We start from the raw sequence: 24,400 nt of genomic DNA, 5'->3' as shown, positions 1-24,400 counted from the left end.
ATTCTTCGTCTTATGAAGAGAAGTTCAATTTTGCTTATTTATCTCATAAAGAGAAGTCCAACTTTACTTTTTCTCGTATAAAAAGAAATTCAACTTTACTTTTTTAATCCGATGAATCAATTGATATATTTTTCAAAATTAATAAAATTAATTATTTTCAAGATTTCATCATGAATTTGCGTGTGACTCTTTGGTTTTACTATTCAACTGATCTCGAGTTTGTATCACATATACAATTTAATTTATAATTAATTTGTACTAGATTAATAATATTATATAATAATTAATCACCTTCAATTAACTTCTTAATTGGAGGGCATCTATCACCATGGATGACCAATTGGTCCATGACACTAAAGAATATGTGAAGTATTGTGTAAAATATGTGAGTTACATTCATCGACAATTACTGGATTTTATGGGGGTGTTTAAAGATTTCCAAAGTACAGAGATATTTGACATGAATTTAATTCTATTAATAATATTATAGTCAATGTACATTTAAAACTAATTTATTTCTTAATTTTGATTGGTAATTCATTTAAATTTTATTATAATTTAAAACACATATAATAAAAAAAATAATATACACACACACACACTAATACAATACCGAAGAAAGAGGAGAAAAAGCAAAAGCAAAGAAAACGGGCAAGGGAAAAAATTGGAAAGCATGTGACTTGCATAACGCTTCCTCTTTCCCATCTTATTTCATTTTGGTCTATTTTCCCGTATAGTTAATTCTAGTAATTTGCCTATGAGAAGAGCACTCCACTGATGAAACCTCTAACTAGAGGGTTGAGTCGTCGAATCTAGGGATTCTGAAGGAAGATTTTTCAGTTTGTCGAAATTTCGGAGCTATCCGTTGGTGCTTCTTGGTGCCAGCGTCTAGGGTTTCGGTTTGCTGATTGTGGGTTTTTTCGTGAAGGTACTTTTTCTTCTGGTTTTCCAGATTGAGGGTTTTTCAACTATTGGTTAGTTGCCGCTTGTTTGATTCGTCATGCATTGCTGCGATAATGCGTTTGTTCTGTGGGCATGGTTTTTTCTCCGTGACATGATTGTGGAACTCTTGTTTATGGAGGTGTTGCATGCGCTTTTGTTTCTGGAAAAAAATGAATCTTAGGTTTTAGTTAAGCTTATTATTTTTTTAGTTTGAAAAATCTGATGTACCCTAGCAGGGTTGTTGTATAGAAGTGAGAATCAAGCTAGTGGTTGTTTTAGCGGGGCTCTAGGAATGGTTCTATTTCTGCTGGCAGTCTGGCATTAAGGAATTGAATTTTGGACGCATTAATTCGGCACGCACTTGTTCTTGTTATGACTTTTTTGTTTGCTTCCCCCCCACTTCCTTCCTTATTTCTGTTGGAGTTTTTATGTCTGCCTAATTGTGGCTATCAGTGCAGCTTAATGGTGAGTGATACTAGATCTTCCCGGAAAGTTAAGGAAGCCAAGGAAGCCGATAGCAATAGTTCAAAGAAAAATATAAATGTTAGAAAAGATTCACCAATGCGGAGGTCAGGAGAAGCTAATGTATCAGGTGTGAGACGGTCAGCCAGGGAAACATCATCGTCGAGACAGATGACGCCAAGCCCTCAAAGTATGCGGAAGTCCAAGCGTCTTGATAAAGGGATGCCACCTTTAACACCTCCTGTGAAGCGGAAATCTGAAAGACTAGAGAAATATAGTACACCAAGTTCTCTGAGGAGGTCTGACAGGAGTAAGAAAAATTTATCTTCCAGTTCTTCTGGTTCCAAGCAATCTGCGAAAGAACTTAGTTTGCCAGAGTCGAAGAGAAAGAAAGAGAAGAACTTGATACAGGTGACACTGGAATCTGAAAAAGCTGAACTTGACCCAGAAGCAGTTGGCAAGAAGAGAAAGAAAATGAGTGCTAGGACTTTCAAAGCTCTGTTCAAAAGACAGCGCATTGAGGAAATCATGCCAGGTAAGTTAATCACTCTCTGTATTCGCGTGCCTCCTCCATATACCTGGGACACTTCTAATAGGAAATCGATTCTCATAAGTCTCAGTATTGGAATCTGTATATCTGTTTATTATCCTTATTCCTGTTTATTATAACATGGAGCACAACTTCCTAGGTGAGAGAGTTTTTATTTTTTTCAGTTGACATCCTGTTTCTGGTTTCTAATCATGATAAATTGCCTAAAAGTGCATGGGCATGCGTGTTGACACATATGTTGTTTCTTGTCCCCTAGGGGAGACACAGATGGTTGAGGACCCGACATTCGTTAGTTGAGGTGTTGGGTTCCAAGCCTATTTGTCATGTGTGTGGGTAAAACAAAAAAAGAAGTGGTGTTTCTTAATGCACTGACTTGTACCTATAGTAAATAATTTTTACCGTATCTTTTGTTAGATGGTGATGGGGAGCTGGAAGAACAAGATACATTATATCAGCTCCGCTGTCATAATAGTAGAGGGAGTGGCTCTGAGTCAACAGGAAATGGGATCGATGTTAGTCATGAGTGCAGCGGACAGGTATCGGGGAAACTAAGAGATGAAAGTATTGATAAAGCTTCTGGGGGAACTCTTCTGAAATCGACTTCTGGTTTGAAAGGCTCCCATGCAGACAAAAAAAGTGATGTCAATGTGGATTCTAGCCTTAGGGACAATGTCAGCGACGAGCCTTGCCAGAAAAACTCTCGGTCTAGTTCGGGTGTCAGAGGAACACCTCTTTATTCTGAAAGGTCGCCGACAAATTGTTCTTCTACTAAGATTGTGGATGCTCCTGAATCAGAAAGTTCAACTTGCTTGGGAAGATCGCGAGATGGTTCTGGAAGCTTGGAAAGTAGTGAGAATTATCTGCACCCAAAAGGTACGTTTTACACAAAATAGAGAAATTTATATTCTTATTCTTACTGTAATTAAAGTGGGTAAAGATGTTTTTTTCTGTCAGTTGCAGAGGGTACTCTTTCACCATTAGCTAAGTGTGCAAATTGCAATCTTGTGGGAACTTGTGTTCTATGCTCCAAACATAGAAGGTATATTTTGACCTCCTTGTCTCGATTCTGTTTGACTTGCGAATATATTTTTCTTTTCTGCCTTGAGTTGTGGGATTGCGAAAATTGGAGAAGCATTTTTACATAATCTGTAGAACATGCTATGCATAAAAGTTTCTACTTTGCATGACTATCTATGGTGGCTTGGATGAGCCGAGATGTAGTTGGGACATATGCCCTGGACTAGTGGTTTTGATGCCCAAGTACTTTTTGGGCCATTTATCAAGTCACTTCTATGAATCCTTCCTTGATTGGCTTGAGGTGTGACAAAATGTTTTTAAGAAAATTAATGACTGTACATGAGGACTGCGGCATATGCTGCACCAGAATGGTTTGCTGAATGGGCTGCACTCTTCTATGCAGAAGAAATCCTCATGCATTTTTAAGTGGTGAATGAATGAGTTATTTTGTTGCTTGTGGTTTATATGGCAGAGGACTCCATCTTTTCACATTAAGAGAAGCCATCATCATGTCAAACCTGGAATTTTGAATTATTTCTTTGGATTATTAGTTATTAGATATCTGACATGTGAGCAGCTTTCTTTGTGTGCTTTAGTAAAATTTTCTTATATTGTAAGTTAGGATATACAGAGTAGGCGGTTTTATTATGTGTCTTTTTGTAGAACATCAACAAGCTTGTACTATGTTCTTCATACTGGAAAAAAGAAAAAAATCCTTTTGTTGGAACAAGAATGAAACTTTATTTTATTCGGAACGTGGAAAAAGAAGGAAATGAACCTTCCTTTGTCATCAAACACAAAAAGCGTTTTAGCCTTTCACGTGTTAATTTTGTTATTCGTACTATGCATGAAGTCTACCCTTGTTTCTGCCCTTGTATGAGATGTTCCAACAGGATTATGTTTTCTGGCATCTTGTATCTTAATTACTAACTTGCTGCACAACTTATGTCTTGGTGCTTGCTTGCTAATTGTATGTCAATTTTTTCATATCGAAAATCAGGGATGGAATTTTTTGTTTTTGCAACCTCCCTTCTTGTAAACAGAAGATATAAAAGAAAACCAAGGCAGCATAAGACTTCCAGGCTGACTCAGATAAATTGCTATAACTCTTTCTCCAGGGTGGGCTATGATTCGCCAGAGCAGGAGCTTTGTTCTTGCAGTTCTATGGTTGACAGTGAACTAGGCAGCTTCTTTATTTGCAAGGTTGGTCTTTGTTGTGAGCAAATTTAATAGCATATTCTACTCCCCAAGGACCGCAACAAAAGCAAACAATATCCTTTTGGGTCTTCAGTTCTGTTTTTCCTGTTGTGTTTTCTTTACATTTTAAAAATAAACTTTTCCTGCCTAAACCACAACAAGTTTGGACATATCTATTGGATAATGGTTGAAGATATTCTTCCTTGAATGAAAATAGAAAATGATTTTTTAACTATTTCAGTTATGTTTTTCTCTGACTTGTCTAAGCATTCTTTCCTCTATTCACCACAGAAAGAATCTGCATGATTATTGAACTAAGATTGATTCTTTTCCTGTGTGGTTGAAGGGCCTGTTTACCATGTGTACGATGTAAAGTATTTTTCTTTTGGTGCTGTGACTTGCACTTTGTCTTAGTATGCGCTTGTCTATTATATGATATGAAGAGACACTTTGTTATGGGCATTTTTCAGTTGAAAAGTCTTCTCTATTTCTGCTCTCCTGTTAGATGCAAGTGTCCTGTGATCTGCTGATGTAATTTGTTAGCAATCCCAATGTGGGTGCTTACTGAGAATTGATGAGGGTGCTCTGATTCTTATGATGTTCTTTTATGTTGTATAAAGCTGTTAGGTAACGGGAAAGGCATATTGCCTCCTCGTGAAAAAGATTGAATACTTTTTCTTGCTTGGTTGCTGTCTTTACTCTGTAGTTGGTTTTTGGTTGTTAATTATATAAGAAATAAAAGTTATGGTGTTAACTTCTGATCTTAGTGCATATAAAAGTCCTCTGAATAAACGAGGCACTCTTTGTTATTATTGAACTAATAGCATTTATAATATTTGAAGAGATTCCAGCATCTGAATTTTGGAGGGGAGAAAAAACAAGAGAGCACTGCAATGAAAGAGAATAAGAAAAAAAAAAAAAAGAAACCCTGGATATCTCAAATGGATCCTGTGATGTTAATTGAATTTGCAATCAAGCATGTAAACAAACTAGGCTCCTAGTACGAATCCTATAAAAGTTAAATATGATTCAGATTGCAAGATATGGACTTCCCAGAGTGCAATTGACTCTTGAAGATCAAGATAGCCAATGAATTTAATAAAATTGCATATACATGGTAAACTTTGCACCCTAAACTTTACAGGGAAACCTGGATCTGACCCTTTGTTCGTTGTGGGTCAGTCTGTTCTATATCACCACCTTTGATTTTGACTTTTTTGATTTAAATAAGCTTGCTTCCTGTGTTTCTTTATCCTCCTGTTGTCACTGGGACGAAGGTGTAGCATTAGTTTGTGACCATAAATTCAATCTTATATTCAATCTGATTCTGCATTATTACCCTGTATCTAAGAGAGGGTATTTCTTTGTTTCTTGAAATTATTTTCCATTGATTGCTTTTCCATTATGATCATGTTGTAAGTATTTTGACTTCGTATGATCATATCCTTTTCATCCGCTACAAAAATTAATTGTCTCACAGCTAAAGCAGATCACTATGTTGACCTCCTTAACTATAGATATATATTAGAGATAAATTGGTCTCTGAACCTGTACAATTCTGTAATATGGTGAAAGCTAATCTAATTTTCTTAGCAAAGTAATTAGCTACAATATCTTATGATTGCTTGGATGTGGATGCATATTTCACCGCAGGTTGATGCCTTGACCTTGTCAACCATGATGATACCATGAAAATTTGCTTTGTGATCCATTTGTGCCTGTATATTTAGTTAGGATTGTTTTGAAGTGTCTATTTTACTTTTTGTGCGGTGGCATTGTGATATGTTTAGTTATTGTTTTCTTGTATGTCTTTGGTTGTCAGAAAACTGTTAGGAATAAAAGAACTGAACTTGTTGCTTAATACGGAGCTGCTATTGATCATCGTGATAATGCTGTTTCCTGGAAATGCTTTCCTCATTAGGATAGAAATGATGATGGAGCAGCTGTTACCTCAGAATCTGCTGAAAGGTCCGACTGCAGACACTTATTGGTGGAGAAGTGTGGATATTCTCAAATGGATGGTCGTGGAAATGTGTGTGCACGATGCAACAAAGATGGCGAGCTCCTGTGGGTAAAACTTATTTTTATGCTCTTTTGCACTGAATTGGTTGTTGATTATGTAAATATAAATAAGAATATGTGGCTAATTTTATCTATATTTGCATGCTCTAAGGTCGTCCAATGGTTTTGGTGGAAATTAGTTGAGTTCTGACTGGGACTAGCTGCTTGGTTAATAGTATCCCTCCCATCTGTTTGGATATGCATACAGAACGCAAACTCATTATGTTTTGCATTCTTTTGTTTAAATTTGAGATTTTTAGGTTCTATACTTCACATGCATTTGCAGGTGCTGTGAGGGGAAAGGTTGCAAGAGATGCTATCATCTCTTTTGCTTAGAACCCCCCCTTGCTGATGCTCTGCCAGGTGTTTGGCATTGCCCCCAGTGTGTAAAGAAGAAGCTTTTGTTCGGTGCGCACTCTGTGTCAGATGGTGTTGAGTCAATTTGGGATGTCAGAGAAGTGGAGGTATCAAACGGTAAAAGTCTGATGTGTTTATTAGTATGCGCACATTCAAATTAAAGTTATTGGAATCGACCCATAACAATGTTGAAGTTATATGATATCAATCCGTTGATCAGTCATCTATCATCAGTCCTAGAATATTTTAGTTTGTGATTTGCTGCTTGTTACTCTATGCTGATTGTAGGGGTGCGGCAGAGACAATATCTTGTTAAGTATCATGGGCTTGCTCACATTCACAATCATTGGGTGCCCGAGAAACAACTGCTTCTTGAAAATCCTCGTCTTGTATCAAGCTTTAGGGAAACGCACCAGGTTAAGTTACTTCTTGCATAAAAATCTTATTAGATTGCCTGAATAATAAGTTGTACTCAATAGAAATAGGATCTTAATCCATATTTGCTTATTCTTACATGCAGATTGTGAGGTGGAGGGCAGAGTGGACTGTGCCAGATCGTTTGTTAGGGAAAAGACCTATTCAGGATCAGGTTTACATAGCTTCTTCTGCTGTTATCTCGGTATGCAATTTTGAATGGCTTGTGAAATGGCATGGCCTTAGTTATGACCATGCTACATGGGAGTTAGACAACTCCTCCTTCCTAAGCTCGTCTTTTGGTCAGAACCTAATGAAGAACTATGAAATTCGTCGTCGTAAGGCTAAGCAAGAAGTTAATCAGGTGCTGCTTTTCTCACAGTCAATTACGCCAGAAAGATGCTTAATTCTTGTTTTTGTATTTAAATGTAAGACCATTAAATTGTTTTAGTGAATATTTGAAGTTGTTTGTTCTTGAAATGGTAATAAGCATATTTCCTTCAGAATTTGATTACATTATGTGTAATAGTCTGATCTTAATTCGCCTCTTTTGTTGCTAGAGGCAGTTGTTTGTGGTGGGAGCAATTACATGTTCCTCTCAATAAAGTAGGTTTTTTGCATTGTGAAATAGTGGATATTTTTTGGGCTCCAAATAACAAAATTAATCTACTATAATATTGTATCAAGGGCTGAGCTTCCGCAACTGGAGATTAATCTGCTTATGTCTCAAAAAATTCAAATTAGTTCACCTATTTTATTTGTTTATGCCCTCACATAAAATGTGTACAGGCTACTGCGTTGTAAATGGTTATACCAACATTACCATCCTCATATAGTAGAACTGTTCATAGCTGAAATTAAAATGAGGGACCACACATTTTTGCTTGAGTGAGTTTGATATAGTGCATATGGATGTTGCTTATAGCTGATGGCCTGATTCAATGTTGTGCCATGATCATAGATTAAGTTTCTACTAGTATATACTACAAAAAGGCTCATTTAATCTTGTGATCTTTGCTGATTCCTCAGGGAGACAAGGGATCTATTTCCAAACTTTCAGAGCTTCCTGTCAGTGGATCACATGTAAATGATAACGTGTTGAAAAATGTGAATAAACTGCGTGAATGCTTGTTCAAATGCCAGAATGCTGCTGTTTTTGATGATCAGGTGAGCTTTGTGGTGTTGATCAAGTTTTTTAAATCAGTCTTTCCATTTACTGTATTTGTGCTTCTTGTTTAGCCGTACACGATTGAATCAGTGTTGCTTCACCACTATTAATTAGTTGGCCAATTTTGCAATCAATTCAAATGCTACTGGCTATTTATGATTCTTATGAATAACTTCCATGCAATCAAATTGATTTCAATAAACTGAGGAGTCTGATATTTGCATATGTATTTTGATACCCAAGCTTTGCATGCATCTTACTATTAGGGTATCTTTAAACATGTGAATGAAATAAACATTTCCGCATCCTCTTTATCTGAGTTTGATTTCTTTTGTTTGATGTCATCTCGAATATCAAATGTTGCAAGTCCATTTTGGTAAGATTTTGGCATATACAAGAATCTTACAGGTTATAGTTGCCTTAACTTTTGAAGTATTTTTGCCATTATTATGTGATACAATCCTTTCTGGACAGCATCTACACATGGAATTCATCCATTTTTTCTCGCTTGTCATCTTATCATGTATAGTTTCCTTCATCAAATCTTAGTAACTCCTGTTTTTCCTTTTCTTAACCTTATAAACAAGAAAAACTGTAAATTAGTTATTCCAATTGTTGAATATACAACCTTGGTTGTCACTAATAGCACAATCAACTTGTGAGTAGTAATGGAATTGCCCAAGGTAGCCTGTTTCATATTTTTTTACCTCTGTTCCCAACGAATCTTACATGCCACTCATGTAATAGCACAAACAAGAAACGGTAGAATTCAACTAGCATTTGTGAAAATTTCATTTCTGATGTTGGTTATTGTCATCTGGTAGATTCTTCATGACGCCAAATGTTCATTCACTAGTGTAATGGTCTTACAGACTGCAGCCTTGCAGGGTATACCTAGTACATTCTGAATCACTGACTGATTACTAAGATGAATTTTTTATTATTTTTGGTTTCTAAAGAAGTTGAACTTCATGGTATTGGCTCCGTATAATCTTTTAAGCTCCCACCACTGATTACTAAAAATGACTTTTTATTACAGGGTGAAACCTCTACACTTGTTTCCATCTGTACCATGTGCAACAATTTGGTCATGTTTCCATTCTTTTAGTTCAATTTTGGAACAAACATCTCTGCTGCTTTCTCTGTTCTAGCTGTCGAGTAAATTGTTCCTATGGTTTACAAGCTTATATCTAGTGTCAGTTGCTAAATAGACTGACTTAGTGAATCTGTATGCTACGACATACTCACTGTCCTTATGCTATCTCTAGCAAATGTTGTCGAAGTATATCCAAACTGCTAGAGTCACATAAATCTGGGGTTGCATCAAAATGCCCTCAGATTTTGTGTATACTTATTCTTGCTTCTTGATGTCTGGTGGCAGTGATAGATGTTGAATTATCTTGTTTCTAGATAGCTGAGTTGAGGGCAAGTGATATTTCAGTCAGCTTGAAGTTGTAGTCTTTATAATTGATCTTATTGAATATGCAGGAGCGAGTAATGACTGTTACTTCTTTTATTGAGTCAATGAATGAAAGTGCTCGGCCTTTCCTAATTGTGACGGCCTCTGGCTCATTGTCCCAATGGGAAGCTGAGTTTGCACAACTGGTGCCATCAGTTGATGTTGTTGTATATAATGGAAACAAAGACACGAGGAAGGGGATTAGAGCATCAGAATTTTATGAAGAAGGAGGTCAAGTGATGCTTCAAGTGCTCCTCTCTTCTGCAGAAGCTGTTTTGGAGGTTTGAAGATAACTTCAGCTTTACTGTCTAGACAAAAGGAGTTTGCCATCAACTGGGTTATAATGTATCCTGGACATCAATTTACCATTTCATTGAATTTTGTTCCTTAATTATTTCCATTAACCAGTAGAGTTACTGAAGTTGAAATTCCTGTGCTTGGCTACATTTGCAATCTGGTTTAGAGTTTAGTATACTAGTATGTAATATTCTTCCCGGAAGGGGCTGGGAGAAGTATTGTAGAGTCACTTTATGTTTCAGTTAATCATGTCTTTCATATAAATCATGCAGGATCTAGACATATTGGGAAGCATAAGATGGGAAGCAATTGTAATTGATGAGTGCCAGCAATCTTGGCTATCAAATGATCTCGAACAAATTAAGATGCTCAGTACAAACTTAAGGATAGTTCTAGTCAGCTGTCAAATAAAGGTATGTTTCCCATCTTGTTCTCGGTCTTTTTGTTATTGTGATTTTTTTTTAGTTACTTTCCGTGTTTGAATTTCACAGGATCAAACATCTGAGTACCTTAAAATATTATCATTGCTTGAATCTAATGGTGATTTTGACAAGCTGAGGGGCTCCAGATTTGAGACAAACGACAATCTCTGCAAATTGAAAGATAGATTGTCACGGTTTATTGCATATGGAAGCACTTCTCAAGTTTCCAAGTTCCTTGAGTACTGGGTGCCGGTTCAGATATCAAATTATCAGCTTGAGCAGTATTGTGCTACACTTTTTTCAAACTCTATTCCTCTTCGCTCTTGTTCGAGAAACCATCCCGTTAGGGCCCTCCATGATATTCTTCTTACTGTTCGTAAGGTTTGCTCAATCACCAATTACATTAGGACAGAATATCTTTTCATTATTTGGAGAAGGGAGCCTGTCTATCTCTTGCATAGTTTATATGTATGTCACCAAGCACATTTTTCATTATTCTTTAAGCAAAAAAGCCATGACAATCAAGGACAGGGAGTAGTAGCTTTTCATGTCATCTGGAAACTGGTGACTCATCTCTTGTGGATTTTGAACATTGAATGGTTTCAGCTTTGCCATTAATGAAATCATGCTTCTACTTCTTATTTTTATGCTAAAAAATTGCATTTTAAATGCTCTGATGCTTTATGCTGTTAATTAGTTTGGTATTCTGATTTCCTGTCCTTTATTTACAGTGTTGTGATCACCCTTATCTTTTGGACCCATCTGTACAAGAGCGCTTGTTTGCCGAGCAGCGTCCTGCCGCCGAACTTTTGGACATTGGAATAGAAGCTAGTGGGAAACTGAAGCTTCTCGATACGATGCTCACAGAGATTAAGACTCGAGGGTTACGAGTACTTATACTTTTTCAGGTATATTAAGCAAGTAATCTTTTCTTGAGAACTTTCTTGAGTTACTTACTGAGATCAGAATCTTATTTAGTTTCGTACTTGTGCACCTGTCTTTATATTACAGGCTTGCCACTTGTATTTCAATTGGTTTATAACATTGATTTGTTTTACTATTTTATGGCAGTTGATTATAGGCTCAGGTGGCGCATCAACTGGGGACATATTGGATGATTTTCTGCGCCAAAGATTTGGTCAGCATGCTTATGAACGTATTGATGCTGGGGTCATCCTTTCCAAGAAGCAAGCTGCTGTGAATAGATTTAACAAGAAGGAAACTGGACAGTTTGTTTTTCTATTAGATAATCGTGCTTGTTCTTCAGTCATTAAACTTTCGTCATTGGATATTGTTGTCATATATGATAGCGGATGGAATCCAGCAAATGATTTGAGGGCACTGCAAAAGGTATCAATTGATTCAAAAGAGGAGCAGATTAAAGTTTTCAGATTATATTCATCCTTTACTGTTGAAGAAAGAGCACTACTTCTTGCAAAGCAAAATTTACATCTTGACAATAATTCGGAAAATTTTAGCTGGGCCACAAGTAATAGTCTGCTTTCCTGGGGTGCCTTACATCTATTCAAGAAATTAGACGAATATCATGCTGATAGCAACTCTACTTCAGCTTTGAACTTTTCATCTGACCACTTGCTTTTAAACAAAGTTACGAAGGAGTTCCAGGCCATCCTTTCTGAAAGTTGTGAAGATACTGATTTGAAAGCTGTCATTTCAGAAGTTAAGTTGGGTGTTGGAAGCTATAGTTCGGATATTCCATTGATTGGTGAAGCGCAGGTTCAGTTGAAAGATGGAGAAGAGCCTCATGTTTTCTGGAAAAACTTGTTGGACGGGAAAAATCCGCAGTGGAAGCATTTAAGGGGACCATGCCCACGTAATCGGAAGAGAGTTCATTACTTGGATGGATCTCCTAGTAAATCAGAAATTGAGAAAGTTGATGTGAAGAAACGTAAAAAGTTGGTCAATGAAAATTTAGATCCAACGTTAATCAAAGAAACTCAAGTCGCTGTTTCTAAGGGAGGTAATAGATATCAGACACTAACTGTTACCTAATGATGGATCTTTGTTTTGCATCTATAATTGTTCTCAGTTCATTGCAGTTTCTTGTACTTGGATAAGCATGTTGTTGTTGAGATTCATCTAGTCAAGATTACCAAAAGATTCTTATGCAATGCAGGGCCTTCTACAATGGGAACCTCTAATCAATCTCAAATTAATCCAACTTGCATGTCTGGTGGGCGCTCTGTTGGTGCTGAGGTTTCTGCAGGTTCATCAGACGGAAGAATCGTCTCATCTAATGATCAGAAAAGCCTGCAGGCTTTCCTGCAAGGGGAAATGACGAGACTATGCCAAATTCTTAAATTTTCGGTATCAAAGCTCCTATATTTCCTTGTTTATACTTTACTGTATGGGAGTTATGCTTGTTTATCAGCTAAATAAACCTATGGGGTTCATGTACATCTTGCTTTAGTATCTAATGTGTTACTTCACTCACTGATCTTCGTGGCACTGGAAGGGTGATTCCATCTAACTCTTCACTATTCATGTTCCAGTAAAACATTGAGAAGTAAAATGACTCTTCTGTTTGGCAAACCCCTTAAGCTTGTAATAGCTTCTGACTAGGAAATTCTTCTTCTGATAACCATGTAAAAGTAAGTAACCTCTATTGCCCTCAACTAGGACAGTTGAGGATCTAGTCATTTGTGCACCACTTCTTGCAACCAGTGTTTCTAAAAGGTACAAGGCATTTGGTGAGAGAGAATCTTAAGCTCTGGGGCTTATGCTCCATGAAATTTCATATTCAATCATCTTTAAAAATTTAAAAATAGTTTAAGAATGGTAAGCCAAACTATCAAGAATGTAGAAGAAATATATTGAATGAAAAATTAAGTGTAAAATGCCTAACAGTGATACTTTCTATATGAAGGAAAATTAATTGATAGCTCTTAGGTCAGTAGAAAAATAATAGAAAAATTATTTTCTCAATATTAAAAGCCATGAGATAAATAAAAAAGAAATTTAGGAGGAATTGCAATAAAATAAACTAGAACTTTTATTATTTTTTGAATAAAATGAAACCTGATAATACTAGGGAAGAATAAAAGAAATGATACGACGAATAGCACGGTATGGATGTCTAGTCTAGGGGAGGACGAAATCCGTGTAAAATCCCTATAAAGCTAGCGGGTGTAAAGTTTCTGAAGATTAATGGAAGTGAGAAATTGTTGTAAGAGTGTTTTTTCTTTTTTTTATTTTTATATCTGTTGGTCTTTTATTGGTTTAGTAACTTTGAAGTTACAATGACTATCAAAATTGGCTTTTACTAATGGTAAAATTTATTTTAATTCACCCTGCACTGCGGAACATGCCCACTGAATTTGGGTGGTCCAAGGTGTATGGCTCAAGCTTGTACGCCTAAAGTGCCTGAGTGTGTAGTCTCATGAGATGAATGAATGTTTTCATTGGTTAGAGGCTTTTCCTTAAGCACCAATCCCAGAGCACATGGTACAAGTGCATTTTGAAACGTTATTAGCAACTTCTTGTTCGACATATGATCTTTTCTTATGCTTGGGAAAATATTCATTCACTGGGTGCGCCATTAAACAGCAGCATTAAGATTGGTAATGTTCTAGAATCATAATAAGAAAAATTGTAAGGGTTAAACCGGCCTCCTGAATTTTTTCTCCACAACATGAGGTAATTTAAAAAATAAAAAAGGAAGATCCAGATTTGTTTATTTTTTTTTCTGTAAATTTGCAACAAGTATCGCTGGACAATTTAAAGAGGTTGGTTTTGACTTAACCTGGTGAAAGTACGAAGTTCTTAATACCCTTTTGTATTGTATGCGCCCTCTGTAATGGTTTAGCATCTTTGCGTGCGGTGCGATTTTGGATGTATGTGTTCCAAGTAAGAAACTGCTCCTTTTTGTTTTTTCATTTTTCTCAAGAAATGGGTGTTGATGAGTTAGAAACATGATGCTCTTTCCCGGAAGACTTGGTTCTGGAATATACATGTAGTGGAGGCCTTTCATGTAGTGGAACCTTATATATAGGTATCTTCATATCGGTTTATTTTGGAGGTTCTTATTTTATTTGCTTCCTCAGCTGGCAATTGAGTTGTTGAGTTGCATTGGTGAGTGTGATTGTAATTGGCTTTATCAGTTGCTTTATGGACGCCATAGCAATCATATGGATTGATCTATTGGTTTCTGACTCTTGTAGAAATTACCTCTTCGGTAATTTGGCTCATAGATTGGACTCATGGTTCATACCTTTTGAACTTAGTCATGTGAGATTATATATGGATAGATGTCCAGAATGTTGACTAAAAGCACTGTCACACATCTTCACCATGGAAATAAATAATTAACTTGCATTTCTTAGCTGGAATTCATGGGTCTCAGTCTTGGGCGTAGCTAAGATGTCGGAATGGAAGTTTTGACCAAGATATCACTTGAGACCGCATTAGATAAAAATACTTGATGGTAAATATTGATTGATAAAAAGTACAGTATCAACTGGAGAGAACAGTACTTGGAATCTGTTTCTAGATGCGAGTTGATATTGATGAACTGTGAAAAGCTGTGTTCTGTCCTTTTTCCATCTTGTCCACTTGTGAACCGTTTTCCTGTTTGATGGGTCTTTACACATGGTTAACTTTCTGTGCTTCCATCAAGTTTATGTACATCTTTTGTTTACTAAACTGTACTAAAAAATTCATTTTCATCTGAATTTCATTTTCTTTTAATTAGGGATATGCATTTACTTCTCAAGATTAATGAGTTTGAAGTGAGCGCTATTGTCTAGATTAATGAGTTTGAAGTGAGCGTTATTCTCTAGATTAATTTTTGTACCTTGGTGACATGTTCGTTCGTTGTTCTTTAATGAATTTCCTTCTTCATTAGTTGCTCTCTGATCTGTCCACATGGCCTCAAATGCAGGAAAATGTCACTTGTGCAGTGAGAAAACTTTTGGAATATGTCATAAAAAATCACCATGTCAACAGTGAATCACCACCAATCGTGCAAGCTTTCCAAATATCTCTGGTTAGTTTCTTTTCAGAGGATATCAACAGATATCTGAAACAGGAATAGATAACATCTTGCATATGTTGCCCTTACTGCTTTACTTCTGAATGCTTCTTATCCAATTTTATTTTGATATAAAACTATGTCTTCCTTAGCATCAGTGTTTTAAAAGGCTTTGGGCATATATCTACATGCAAATTATATTGATATTCTTTAAAGATAAGTCAATGTATTGAGAAATAGTAGGAAAAAGATTGTGAATAAATATGAGTTGAGGTCATATCATATCATGACCAAGAAAGATCCAAATCTTCAATAGCTAGTGAAACAATGGAGAAATTACAGAAAAGCTATTTGCTTAGGGTTTGTTTGGTTGAGGTGAAAAGTGGATGTATAAGAAAATTTTTAAGTAAAAATGGATGTATAAAAAAAAGTTTGGTGTTTGGTTTAGGGAGAATAGTTGGAGAGAAAGTAAAACTGGATGTATATAAAAGCCCTCCTAAGTCCACTTTCAATTCCGTCCAACATTGGGCGAAAAAGTGAAAGTATAACGCTAAAAAGACAAAAAAGTATATATTTTGTTTTTATTTACTCTTTACCCATATATTTTCCCTCCGATTCTTTTTTCCTTCCCGCTGATAATTAATTTTTGGAAAAAGATAACCAAATTTCCTGGAAAACTATTACGTCGTTGATTCTTGGTAGTAATTTTTATTTTATTTAAATTGAATTAGTTTAGAATAAATGGATCATTTGATGAATAGTTTTCTTAATAAAAAATATTTTTGCTCTTGTTTGATGAATATTTGTACTAATAAGATTTTTAAACTTATTTTATTAAAATTATTTTAGTATGATATTAACTTGTTTATTTTCTAATATAGAAAAAAAGAGAAAGGGTTAAACAATAAAATTACAAAAATAATTGTTTTCTGCATAATCTATTTTTCTCATACCAAACAAAGGCAAGTATTTGAGATTACTAGCGTTCCAATTATACCAAACAACTTGAATAAAACTATTTTTCTTTCTGGTCCTCCTTGTCTTTTCACTCCTCCACCCCCCTTTCACTTCCCTTTTTTCTCACTCGAACCAAATGAACCCTTAATATCAAACCATGAAACAAGTAATTGCATTCTTTCGAAGATAATAAAATATGTTTCATTTTAGATAAATAGGAATATGATACAAGGTCAATATAAAAAATGATAACCATGTAAGCAACTAGCAGCCAAGAAGAGGACAATTCCTAAGCTTGAGAATAGATATGGAAAGAAAAGTAAATATAGTGGAGAAGAGTAGAAGAGGGGGATTGTGGAATAGAGTTATATACTTCCAAAGTTGTTTTTTCTCTAACTTCTTCTGCCCCCACTGCCTTACAGATCCTACCTTGTAAAATTCCTAGATGCAATAAACAAGGATAGTTGATCACTAGGGAGTTCAACCACTAGTACCCAATCCAACCGATTGCCTAAACTAAAAATAACTTATTCCAGAGGGATTGGAAACAATAGATCAAAGATAGATGCAAACAGCGCCAGATTGTTGGATGATGGTGCCTGAGAGAGAATTTAAGTTTGTGATGGTTGTTTCATCATGAACCTAGTCGAGAAGACTCTCTAAAGTTGGAAATAGTATTCGTTCCACGTTCCTCTGAGCACATGTCCCATGTGTTGGGGACAAAAGGCATACACCCAAAGTGTCTCCCCTATGAACTGAATACTTGAGGCGTATGCCTCATGGGTCAAGTGCTAGGTTGCATTGGCCATAGGTATTTTAATTTCTAGATTGCCCCACCATCCACCGGTTCCTTTTCTGTGCTCTATGTTTTATTAACTTGTAGAACCTGCTGCACAAAACTTGATCCTTATCTCCCTTTTGTTCTGCATCTTTTGTATTTGTATTTCTGTTGGGCGTTCGCGTGATGACTTAATAAGCTACGCTATATAAGAGGCATGCTCCTGTTATTATCAACATATAACTTAACTACGAGGGATTTTCAGGATCAATATGTAATGTATGCTTTTATAATCTGCAGCTTTATCCCTGTGCTTGAGAGTTAAGTTTCTTCCTCAATCTCCACTTGGTTTCATTTTGCCCTGCTTTATGCGTGCATGCATATGTGCATCTGTTTCAATGGGCGTGGGTATGGTGAAGTTTGTTCATGCCTCTTGTGTGATCTGTCTTCAATTATGAAGGCCCTTCTCATTGAATTGATTAGCGTACAATAGAAAGATAACACTGTTGTGAGATATAACTACTTTGGCCTCGGGAATATGAACATCTTCTTAAGATTAATCCATTTTCAAGATCTTTTCTGTAAAAGCTTTTCTTCAATTACTAGTATTTTGGTTTTCGGGAGTGATGGTGCTTCTAATTTTAAACCTTGATATGCTATGTCCCAGAGTGGACACATATATTATTCAAATTGAAATGAAGAGGCAATTTTTCAGTTCCATTCTTAACCCCAATCTGCTAAGCAAACCATGGTACCAATATGGAGGAAACTGAAATAGAAATCAGGAAGAAAGGAAGCCCTCGAATTAAAATGATGAGGCTACTCGTGAAATCCGTACTTACCCATAGCTTACTAAGCAAGATAATGAAACAATGAAATCTGGGTATTATAGTAACATATAAAGGAAGACCAGATCAAAATTTTGATATCCTCCAGTCCTCCTTGCTTGGGAATATGAAGGAAATCAGTGGTGTATGGGATGAAATCATTTTTCTTAAAAGATTCTGTTTGCTTGTGTGATTTTGAACTCTTTGTTATGTTTATATGTGTATATTATCATTTTATGAAGCTTTCTCCTCTTATACTGATATTCAAAGGTACATTCGAATGTCTTCGATCGTGGCAGAACTTAAGTATATATATTTACCAAACATGATAGCTAAATGACAAGTTTTGCACATATTACATCGTCATTGTCTATTTATTAAGCAAATTTCTTACAGATTCTCAAGATACTTTTCCGCAGATATAAGTAGTTGGGGAAATAACATTATTCATCTTGTAATTTAAAATTTTTTCATTGTTAGTCCATTAACGGCAAGATTCCCACTTTTTGTCTCGTAATTTTTAAAAAGTAGCACTTTTGGTCTCATGGCTTTTTTCCGTAAGAGTGTTTCATGGAAAAGGCTACGTGGCTGTTAATTTCATTGGACCAAAAAGTGCTAATTTTTGAAAGTTATGGGGTTAAAAGTGATAAGCGTGTAACTAATAGGATCAAAAGTGTTAAGGCCCTAATTGCAACATGCTAAGCACGACATTTTCTGTTAAATGTATAACATAAAGGAGTCGTAGAATCAAAAGTGCTACTTCTTAAAAAGTACGGAACAAAAAGTTAAGAGTCCCGTAATCAATACTAGTGAAGTACACTTGACTTGGTCATCATTTCTTGTGGGTTGGGAATAGAACAATAATGTGCAGCACTATTCTTCTCCTTTTCCTTGGTCACCTCGTGATGCGCTCATACACATGCATATTTATGTTCTATTGTTGTACTGAAGTATCTGTTTATGCTAACCTTTTATACACTGTTCTAACATAATAGGATTCTTTCTGCTTACTCATGCCTGCCCTAAGAGATTCAATTATACTTTTGCTCTGCTAGTGTTGGATTGCAGCCTCAATCGCAAAAGAAAAGGTTGATAAGAAGGATACACTCATGTTAGCGAAACAGCTGTTGAACTATCAATGCACTGAAGAACAAGTGAACTCAGTTTATCTAAAGATGCGATCTCTCAAGAGAATGTATTTGCAGTGCCCAGAGAACACTATTCGCTCAGGAAGAGATGGCTTGTTAGCTGAAGAAGACATCAGCAAAGGATCATCAAAATTTGCTGATGAGGGGTCACAGTTTTCTTTGAAAATGGAGAATGGAGAAGACTCTGATATTCGCGAGGATGCTGAAAGACGGATCCTTCTGCAGCATGAACCGGCACTGAAGGATAAAGCTGCTGCAAGTGAAATAGATAGTAAGATAAACAAAATACAGAGGAAATGTGACAAGCGGATGAAGAAACTTGTACAGAAACACCAAGAGGGAATTCAGGAGTTCCACCGAATTTGGGAGGAGAAAAGAGAGAAATTGGAGACAGACCACAAATTAGAGTCGGCCTTTATTCGGTCTATACATGGTCAAGGCTCAGTAAGGATGGAAAAGCTCAAGCTATTGGACAATACTTTTGCTAAGAAAATGGAAGAACACCATCTCCTAAAGTATGAGGAGCTAAAAGTTCGTGAGGCAGAGCAATTAGCTGCTATTAATGAGGAGAGGCACAAAGCAGCTCATTGGCTGGCTAAAGCAAAAGCCTGCTCTAGTGAACCAAGTGCCGTCAATGGGCCACCACTTTGTTCTCAGTCTGAGGATGACGTTGGAGGCCATCAGCCAAGTACACTTGCTAAAACCACTGGCACTGGGAATGTTCGGCCCATGTTTGGGCAGCATGTAGAGGACCGAAATCCAAGTGAGAGATTTTGTCCAGAAGAGAACAATGTTGTACCTTCCATTACATCGACAAGTACACCAGCTGAGGCATTGGGCTGCAGAAATCCTGTTGGTAATTTGGTAAGTGTTAATTCCCAAAATAAAGTGGGGTTAATGTCCTTGGAAAGATCATCAATGCCTATGGTTGACCATCTTGATCAACCAACCAATTCCAATGATGTTGGGGAAACTGGTCTTCCGGACCTACCTGCTCCTGTGGAGTATGTTTCGGGTGAAATCCAATCAGTTGATCTGAGTGGAGACTGTCAACTAGAGGTACCCAAAACTGTTCCTAGTGAAGTTGTGGAGCATGTTCACCCTGTAGAACTAAGTAATGCATCTAAGAATGAGCCTGACAAAGGAAGAAAAAATGCTCTGGCTGTGACTGATGATTCAGTGGGCCAGAAAGATGGACCTGATGGGGCAGTGAGCAAGGGTTTACCAAACTCGGGAGAACTGTTGGTGCATTCAGAGCAAACTGTAGTGGTGCCAGATTGTAACTACTTGTTGCCGCAGCAAGTATGTGCTTTTTCCTTCCCTAAATTTTCTATATCATCTATTTTATTTCAGTCGTCATTTAGTTAGGTGAAAGTCAACAGATCCACTTTATATCATGTACTTTAGTTTATCTGTAAGCGCAATTCGTCTTTGCCATGGGATTTAGAGACCTGTTTTTCAAATGTGATGCTTTACTAAGAAATATAAGATACCTTATTTTTTCTTTCGATATGATCAACTATCCTCCAGTTCCCATTTTCCCATAATTTTCTCCACACAATGTTTTCAACTGAGTATTCTTGAGGATATGTATAGTAACAAGTTATATTGTGATAGGTAGAAGAAGATAAAATGGACCAAAGTTTGGTGTCTGCTGAAATGCAAGATCTAGATGCACCTGGCGGAGAAAATGAAAGTACTTTGCAGATTGAAGTAGAAACATCGGAACACGTTGACACTGTAACCCCCCTTCCATCCAATCTTGAAGCACCAGTAACTGATGACATTCTAACCACCATACGATCCAATGATGAAGCTCCAGTAACTGAGAACAGGGAAAGTCTGCATTCTGTGTCAGTTGTATCTCATAGCTGCAATCAGTCTCCAGCCACTGAGGACAATGATCAAGGAATACCCTCCTCCGAAACTGTGGGGCCTGGAATAGAAATGCTTTCACATAATTCTATTTCTCAAAGTGGGGAAAATTTGGAAATACATGGCAATCACCTTGATTTAAGACCTGTAACTAGTGTTGCTCGTGGACAAAGTGTTGAAGTATCTGCTACTCCCCAGAACGATGTGGCTATAGCCCAGGCAGTGGTGACTACAGCTGAACAGCTGAATCAGGGTGTTCTGCCACTGGGAATAGATTCAGTCCGTTTTCATCTATCTAGGTACCATCTTCCCCATCCCAGTCATCAACCGACGTCGTGGAATTCGACTCCATGTTTGTTAACAGATCCACTTCAAAATGAATTAGAGAGGATGCGCAAAGAAACTGAACTATTGGAGAAAAACCATGAAGACACGGTCAGTGTTTAATTTCTTCTTGGATCATATTCTGTCTGTCATTTCTGTGTTGACTTGTAATGTAGCATTCTCTCTTGCCGCAGATGTCACAGCTGAAATCTGATTGTGAGAAGGAGATACAGGAAATGATTTCTCAAATACGTAAAAATTATGAGGTGAAACTTCAGGAAAGTGAAGCTGCATTTAGATTGAAGAGGAATGAACTTGACAAGAACCAAACCAAAGTTCTTATGAATAAAATTTTGGCTGAGGCGTTCAGATCTAAGTGCTTGGATGTTAGGCCTCCTGGTCTCCCAGGTATGCAGCGAGGCATCTGATTTCTATGCAATAGTTTTCAGAAGCTCAATTCTTTTTCTCTGTTGAGAATCACCGTATCCATTTTGATCTTATAATATGAATTTGGAATGCTAAATTACAAGACTAAATCACATTAAACTAAAATGCTTAAGTTCCTAACTTTATGCTCCCCAGAACTTCCCGTCTCCAGATTTAAATATAATGAACCAGATTTCATGTCATGCATTATCTATTGATATAGGCTTGACAGTAAAACCAGGTTTGTTGTAATGCACGAGCTTTGATATAGACTGCTTGATATTAAAACAGGTTTGTTGTCTTTCTGCTCTCCAGATTTATAGGTCTAGAGTAATGTTGATTTTTGTTGCAGGTGCCCCATCCAGTTTCATGCAGCACCTTCATCAGGTATCATTGCCGCCTTCACTGAGATCTTCCTCTGTGGCTCCAGCTTGCCAACCGCCTCCTGGACAGCAGATCACTACACCAGCTGTACAAACAATGCAGCAGCTACCACCAGCTGTACAAACAATGCCACGGCCATGCTCTGTGAGATCATCTCAGGTCATTGGTCAAATTGTTGCTTCTCCACCTGTACAGGTTGTACAGAATGCAGCAGCTCTTTTCTCAGGCACTTCCTCCAGACCCCCAGTCATCAGTGCCATCACTCCTGCACGTAATCCTCGTCTCGGTGGGGAGATCCGTTCGCGAGCCCCACACCTTCAGCCATTCAGACCTTCTGTTGCCACATCCCTTCCTGTGTCACCATCAGTCTCTCAACTTCAACCGGAGCTAATGCTCCCGTCTCAACCTGAACAGCCACCTCCACCACCTAGGCCACTGCCACCAGCACCAAGGCTTCCACTAACGAATTTGGTTTCTCAAAATGGATCTACCCCTCATGGTGGACTACCAACTCCACCTAATCCATCTCCATCTACAGTTCGAATGGTAATGGACATGGATCATCAGCCTCCTGTACCAAGGATTCGTACTTCATCGCCTTTACCTGAAATTTGTTCTACTTTTCGTTCATTGGAACTATCTGACTTAGAAATCCTCGGTGATGTACAGGGTAACCAGACATCTGCTGTAGCAACAGATGTTGTTTGCTTATCTGATGATGACTGACATTTGGAAGCTGTTTAAAAGCATCCTTGGTGAAGTATTTAATTATTTCTTTGATGGTTTTTGGTGCTAACTAGGAAGATAGCTCACTGAGTAAAACAAGTAAGCTTATCTATTGGTCTCCACTAGGAACAGTGCAAGTGCTCGCTAAAATATGGTACATTTTCCTTCTGGTCTGAAATTATCTTCTTAAATGTGGACGGTGACTAATTGGCGGATTGTAACCCAATGAAGCGTAAGCTTATAGTTGGCAAATTTGAGGCCCACGACCATAGTGTAGTGCGTTCAAATCCCATAATGGCTATTTGTTTTAGCAGCACTGATTTGTCTACTATAATGTTAGTTGGTTAATAGTGAACTATTATATGATATTGATTTTGATGTGTTGATCTTGTTAAAAATTGAGATTTTTAATGTAATTATAATTAATCTACTAATGTGAAGTTATAAGAAGCTAGTGGAGTCCCAAATTAGATTTCAGATTATTTTAGGGATAATTACCTATACCGCCTGAAGTCTAGTATACTTCTGCAAGTGATTCCTGAATTATTGTTAATTACTCAAATATAAGAAATTAGTACTATAGAAGTAGATTAATATAAATCTACATACTAATGGGACTTGAGTCTAAAATCTTTTCATTGTAGGGCATCAATTTTACTATTTATGCCACAGCTGTTGAGCAATGCACTTAACATCTCTATGTTGTAGTTTTTAATTGCACTAAGTTATGAGCATTAATTTAATATGTATTTTAGTTTAATTATCTTATAGAAATATTGTACTTATATTTGGATAATCGTTATCTTATAAGACATATTTTTCATAATTATAAACATTACAAATACATGTAGAGACAGAATGGTCATTTACCAGACTTGTAAACATTACAAATACATGAGGTGTAAGAACTTTAAAGTCGAAGGTAAAATGAGTATGTCCCGAGTTCCGTTTAGATTTACAAATGGTGCATTTTTGAAAGGGACTTTGGTATAACTTCCAAACTTTGGAAAGATAAAGTGTATTTATACTATTTTGGAAGGTGTTTAAGTGTAACTAATACAAAATAATAATTACTATTATATTATTTATACTAAATTAAAAAAGAAAAGTTATTCTCACATATTAACATGTGTATATGACACACAATACTAACTTTTTGCTTGTATTGATAATATATTACCTAAGTCAGTGCCTATATGTATATAATAAACTTCTGTCATCTTACGTCGTTTTTATGTGTATATAGAATATAATTATTCATATTTTAAAATATATTATAAATAAGAATAAAATACATAAATCAACAAATTATTTTAAAAAATATATATACAAACGAACCAATTTAAGTTATTACTGACATAATAAAAGAACTAGTGTAGTGATGTTAAAATAATGATCATCTATACTAATCTATATTATATAAAAAGAAAGATATTTTTCTCTCACAAATCGCGATTATAATACCGCAACACCAATTTTATTGTGATTTCGATAATACCTTCAAGTTCATTTTCTTTTCTTTTTCTTTGTTGCTTTCTTTCTTTCTTTTAGAAATATGATGTATTGATTTATATAAATTTTTTCTTTAAAAATGTTATTTATATGCACGTAGGACGATG

At 36.5% G+C, this 24,400-nt stretch overlaps 1 protein-coding gene across 5 annotated transcripts; it reads left to right on the top strand.

Moving 5' to 3' along the window:
- Nucleotides 1–635: 635 nt before the first annotated feature.
- On the top strand, nt 636–22,835 carry MOM (ATP-dependent helicase family protein). 5 transcript variants are annotated; one of them, XM_088884406.1, is made up of 21 exons: nt 636–928; nt 1,401–1,939; nt 2,369–2,827; nt 2,915–2,993; nt 4,090–4,174; nt 6,090–6,235; nt 6,516–6,703; nt 6,875–7,002; nt 7,107–7,364; nt 8,030–8,167; nt 9,657–9,908; nt 10,197–10,337; nt 10,416–10,727; nt 11,078–11,254; nt 11,418–12,327; nt 12,484–12,674; nt 15,247–15,351; nt 18,954–20,348; nt 20,664–21,356; nt 21,440–21,653; nt 22,024–22,835. In XM_088884406.1, the coding sequence occupies exons 2-21, from the start codon at nt 1,405–1,407 to the stop codon at nt 22,779–22,781; spliced, it is 7,164 nt and encodes a 2,387-aa protein (XP_088740532.1). In that variant the 5' UTR covers nt 636–928; nt 1,401–1,404; the 3' UTR covers nt 22,782–22,835. The 5 variants fall into 5 exon arrangements, with proteins under 5 accessions (XP_088740532.1, XP_020552602.1, XP_020552603.1 ...); XM_020696943.2 differs by having other exon boundaries at nt 2,909–2,993; XM_020696944.2 differs by having other exon boundaries at nt 1,396–1,939; nt 2,909–2,993.
- The last annotated feature ends 1,565 nt before the right edge of the window (nt 22,836–24,400 follow it).

The sequence above is a fragment of the Sesamum indicum genome, linkage group LG9 (genome assembly GCF_026168435.1).
Source record: "Sesamum indicum cultivar Baizhima isolate 11 linkage group LG9, ASM2616843v1, whole genome shotgun sequence".
Classification (NCBI taxonomy): Eukaryota; Viridiplantae; Streptophyta; class Magnoliopsida; order Lamiales; family Pedaliaceae; genus Sesamum; species Sesamum indicum.
The sequence above is the reverse complement of the archived record's forward strand: the minus strand, read 5'-3'. Positions and strand labels throughout refer to the sequence as shown.

Bases quoted from the DNA above. Each gene is read 5' to 3' on its own strand.
- MOM (XM_020696943.2), top strand. From the start codon at position 1,405: ATGGTGAGTGATACTAGATCTTCCCGGAAAGTTAAGGAAGCCAAGGAA. The intron at 7,003-7,106 runs GTTAAGTTACTT...TCTTACATGCAG, and splicing joins GCTTTAGGGAAACGCACCAG to ATTGTGAGGTGGAGGGCAGA. The intron at 12,675-15,246 runs GTATCAAAGCTC...CCTCAAATGCAG, and splicing joins GCCAAATTCTTAAATTTTCG to GAAAATGTCACTTGTGCAGT.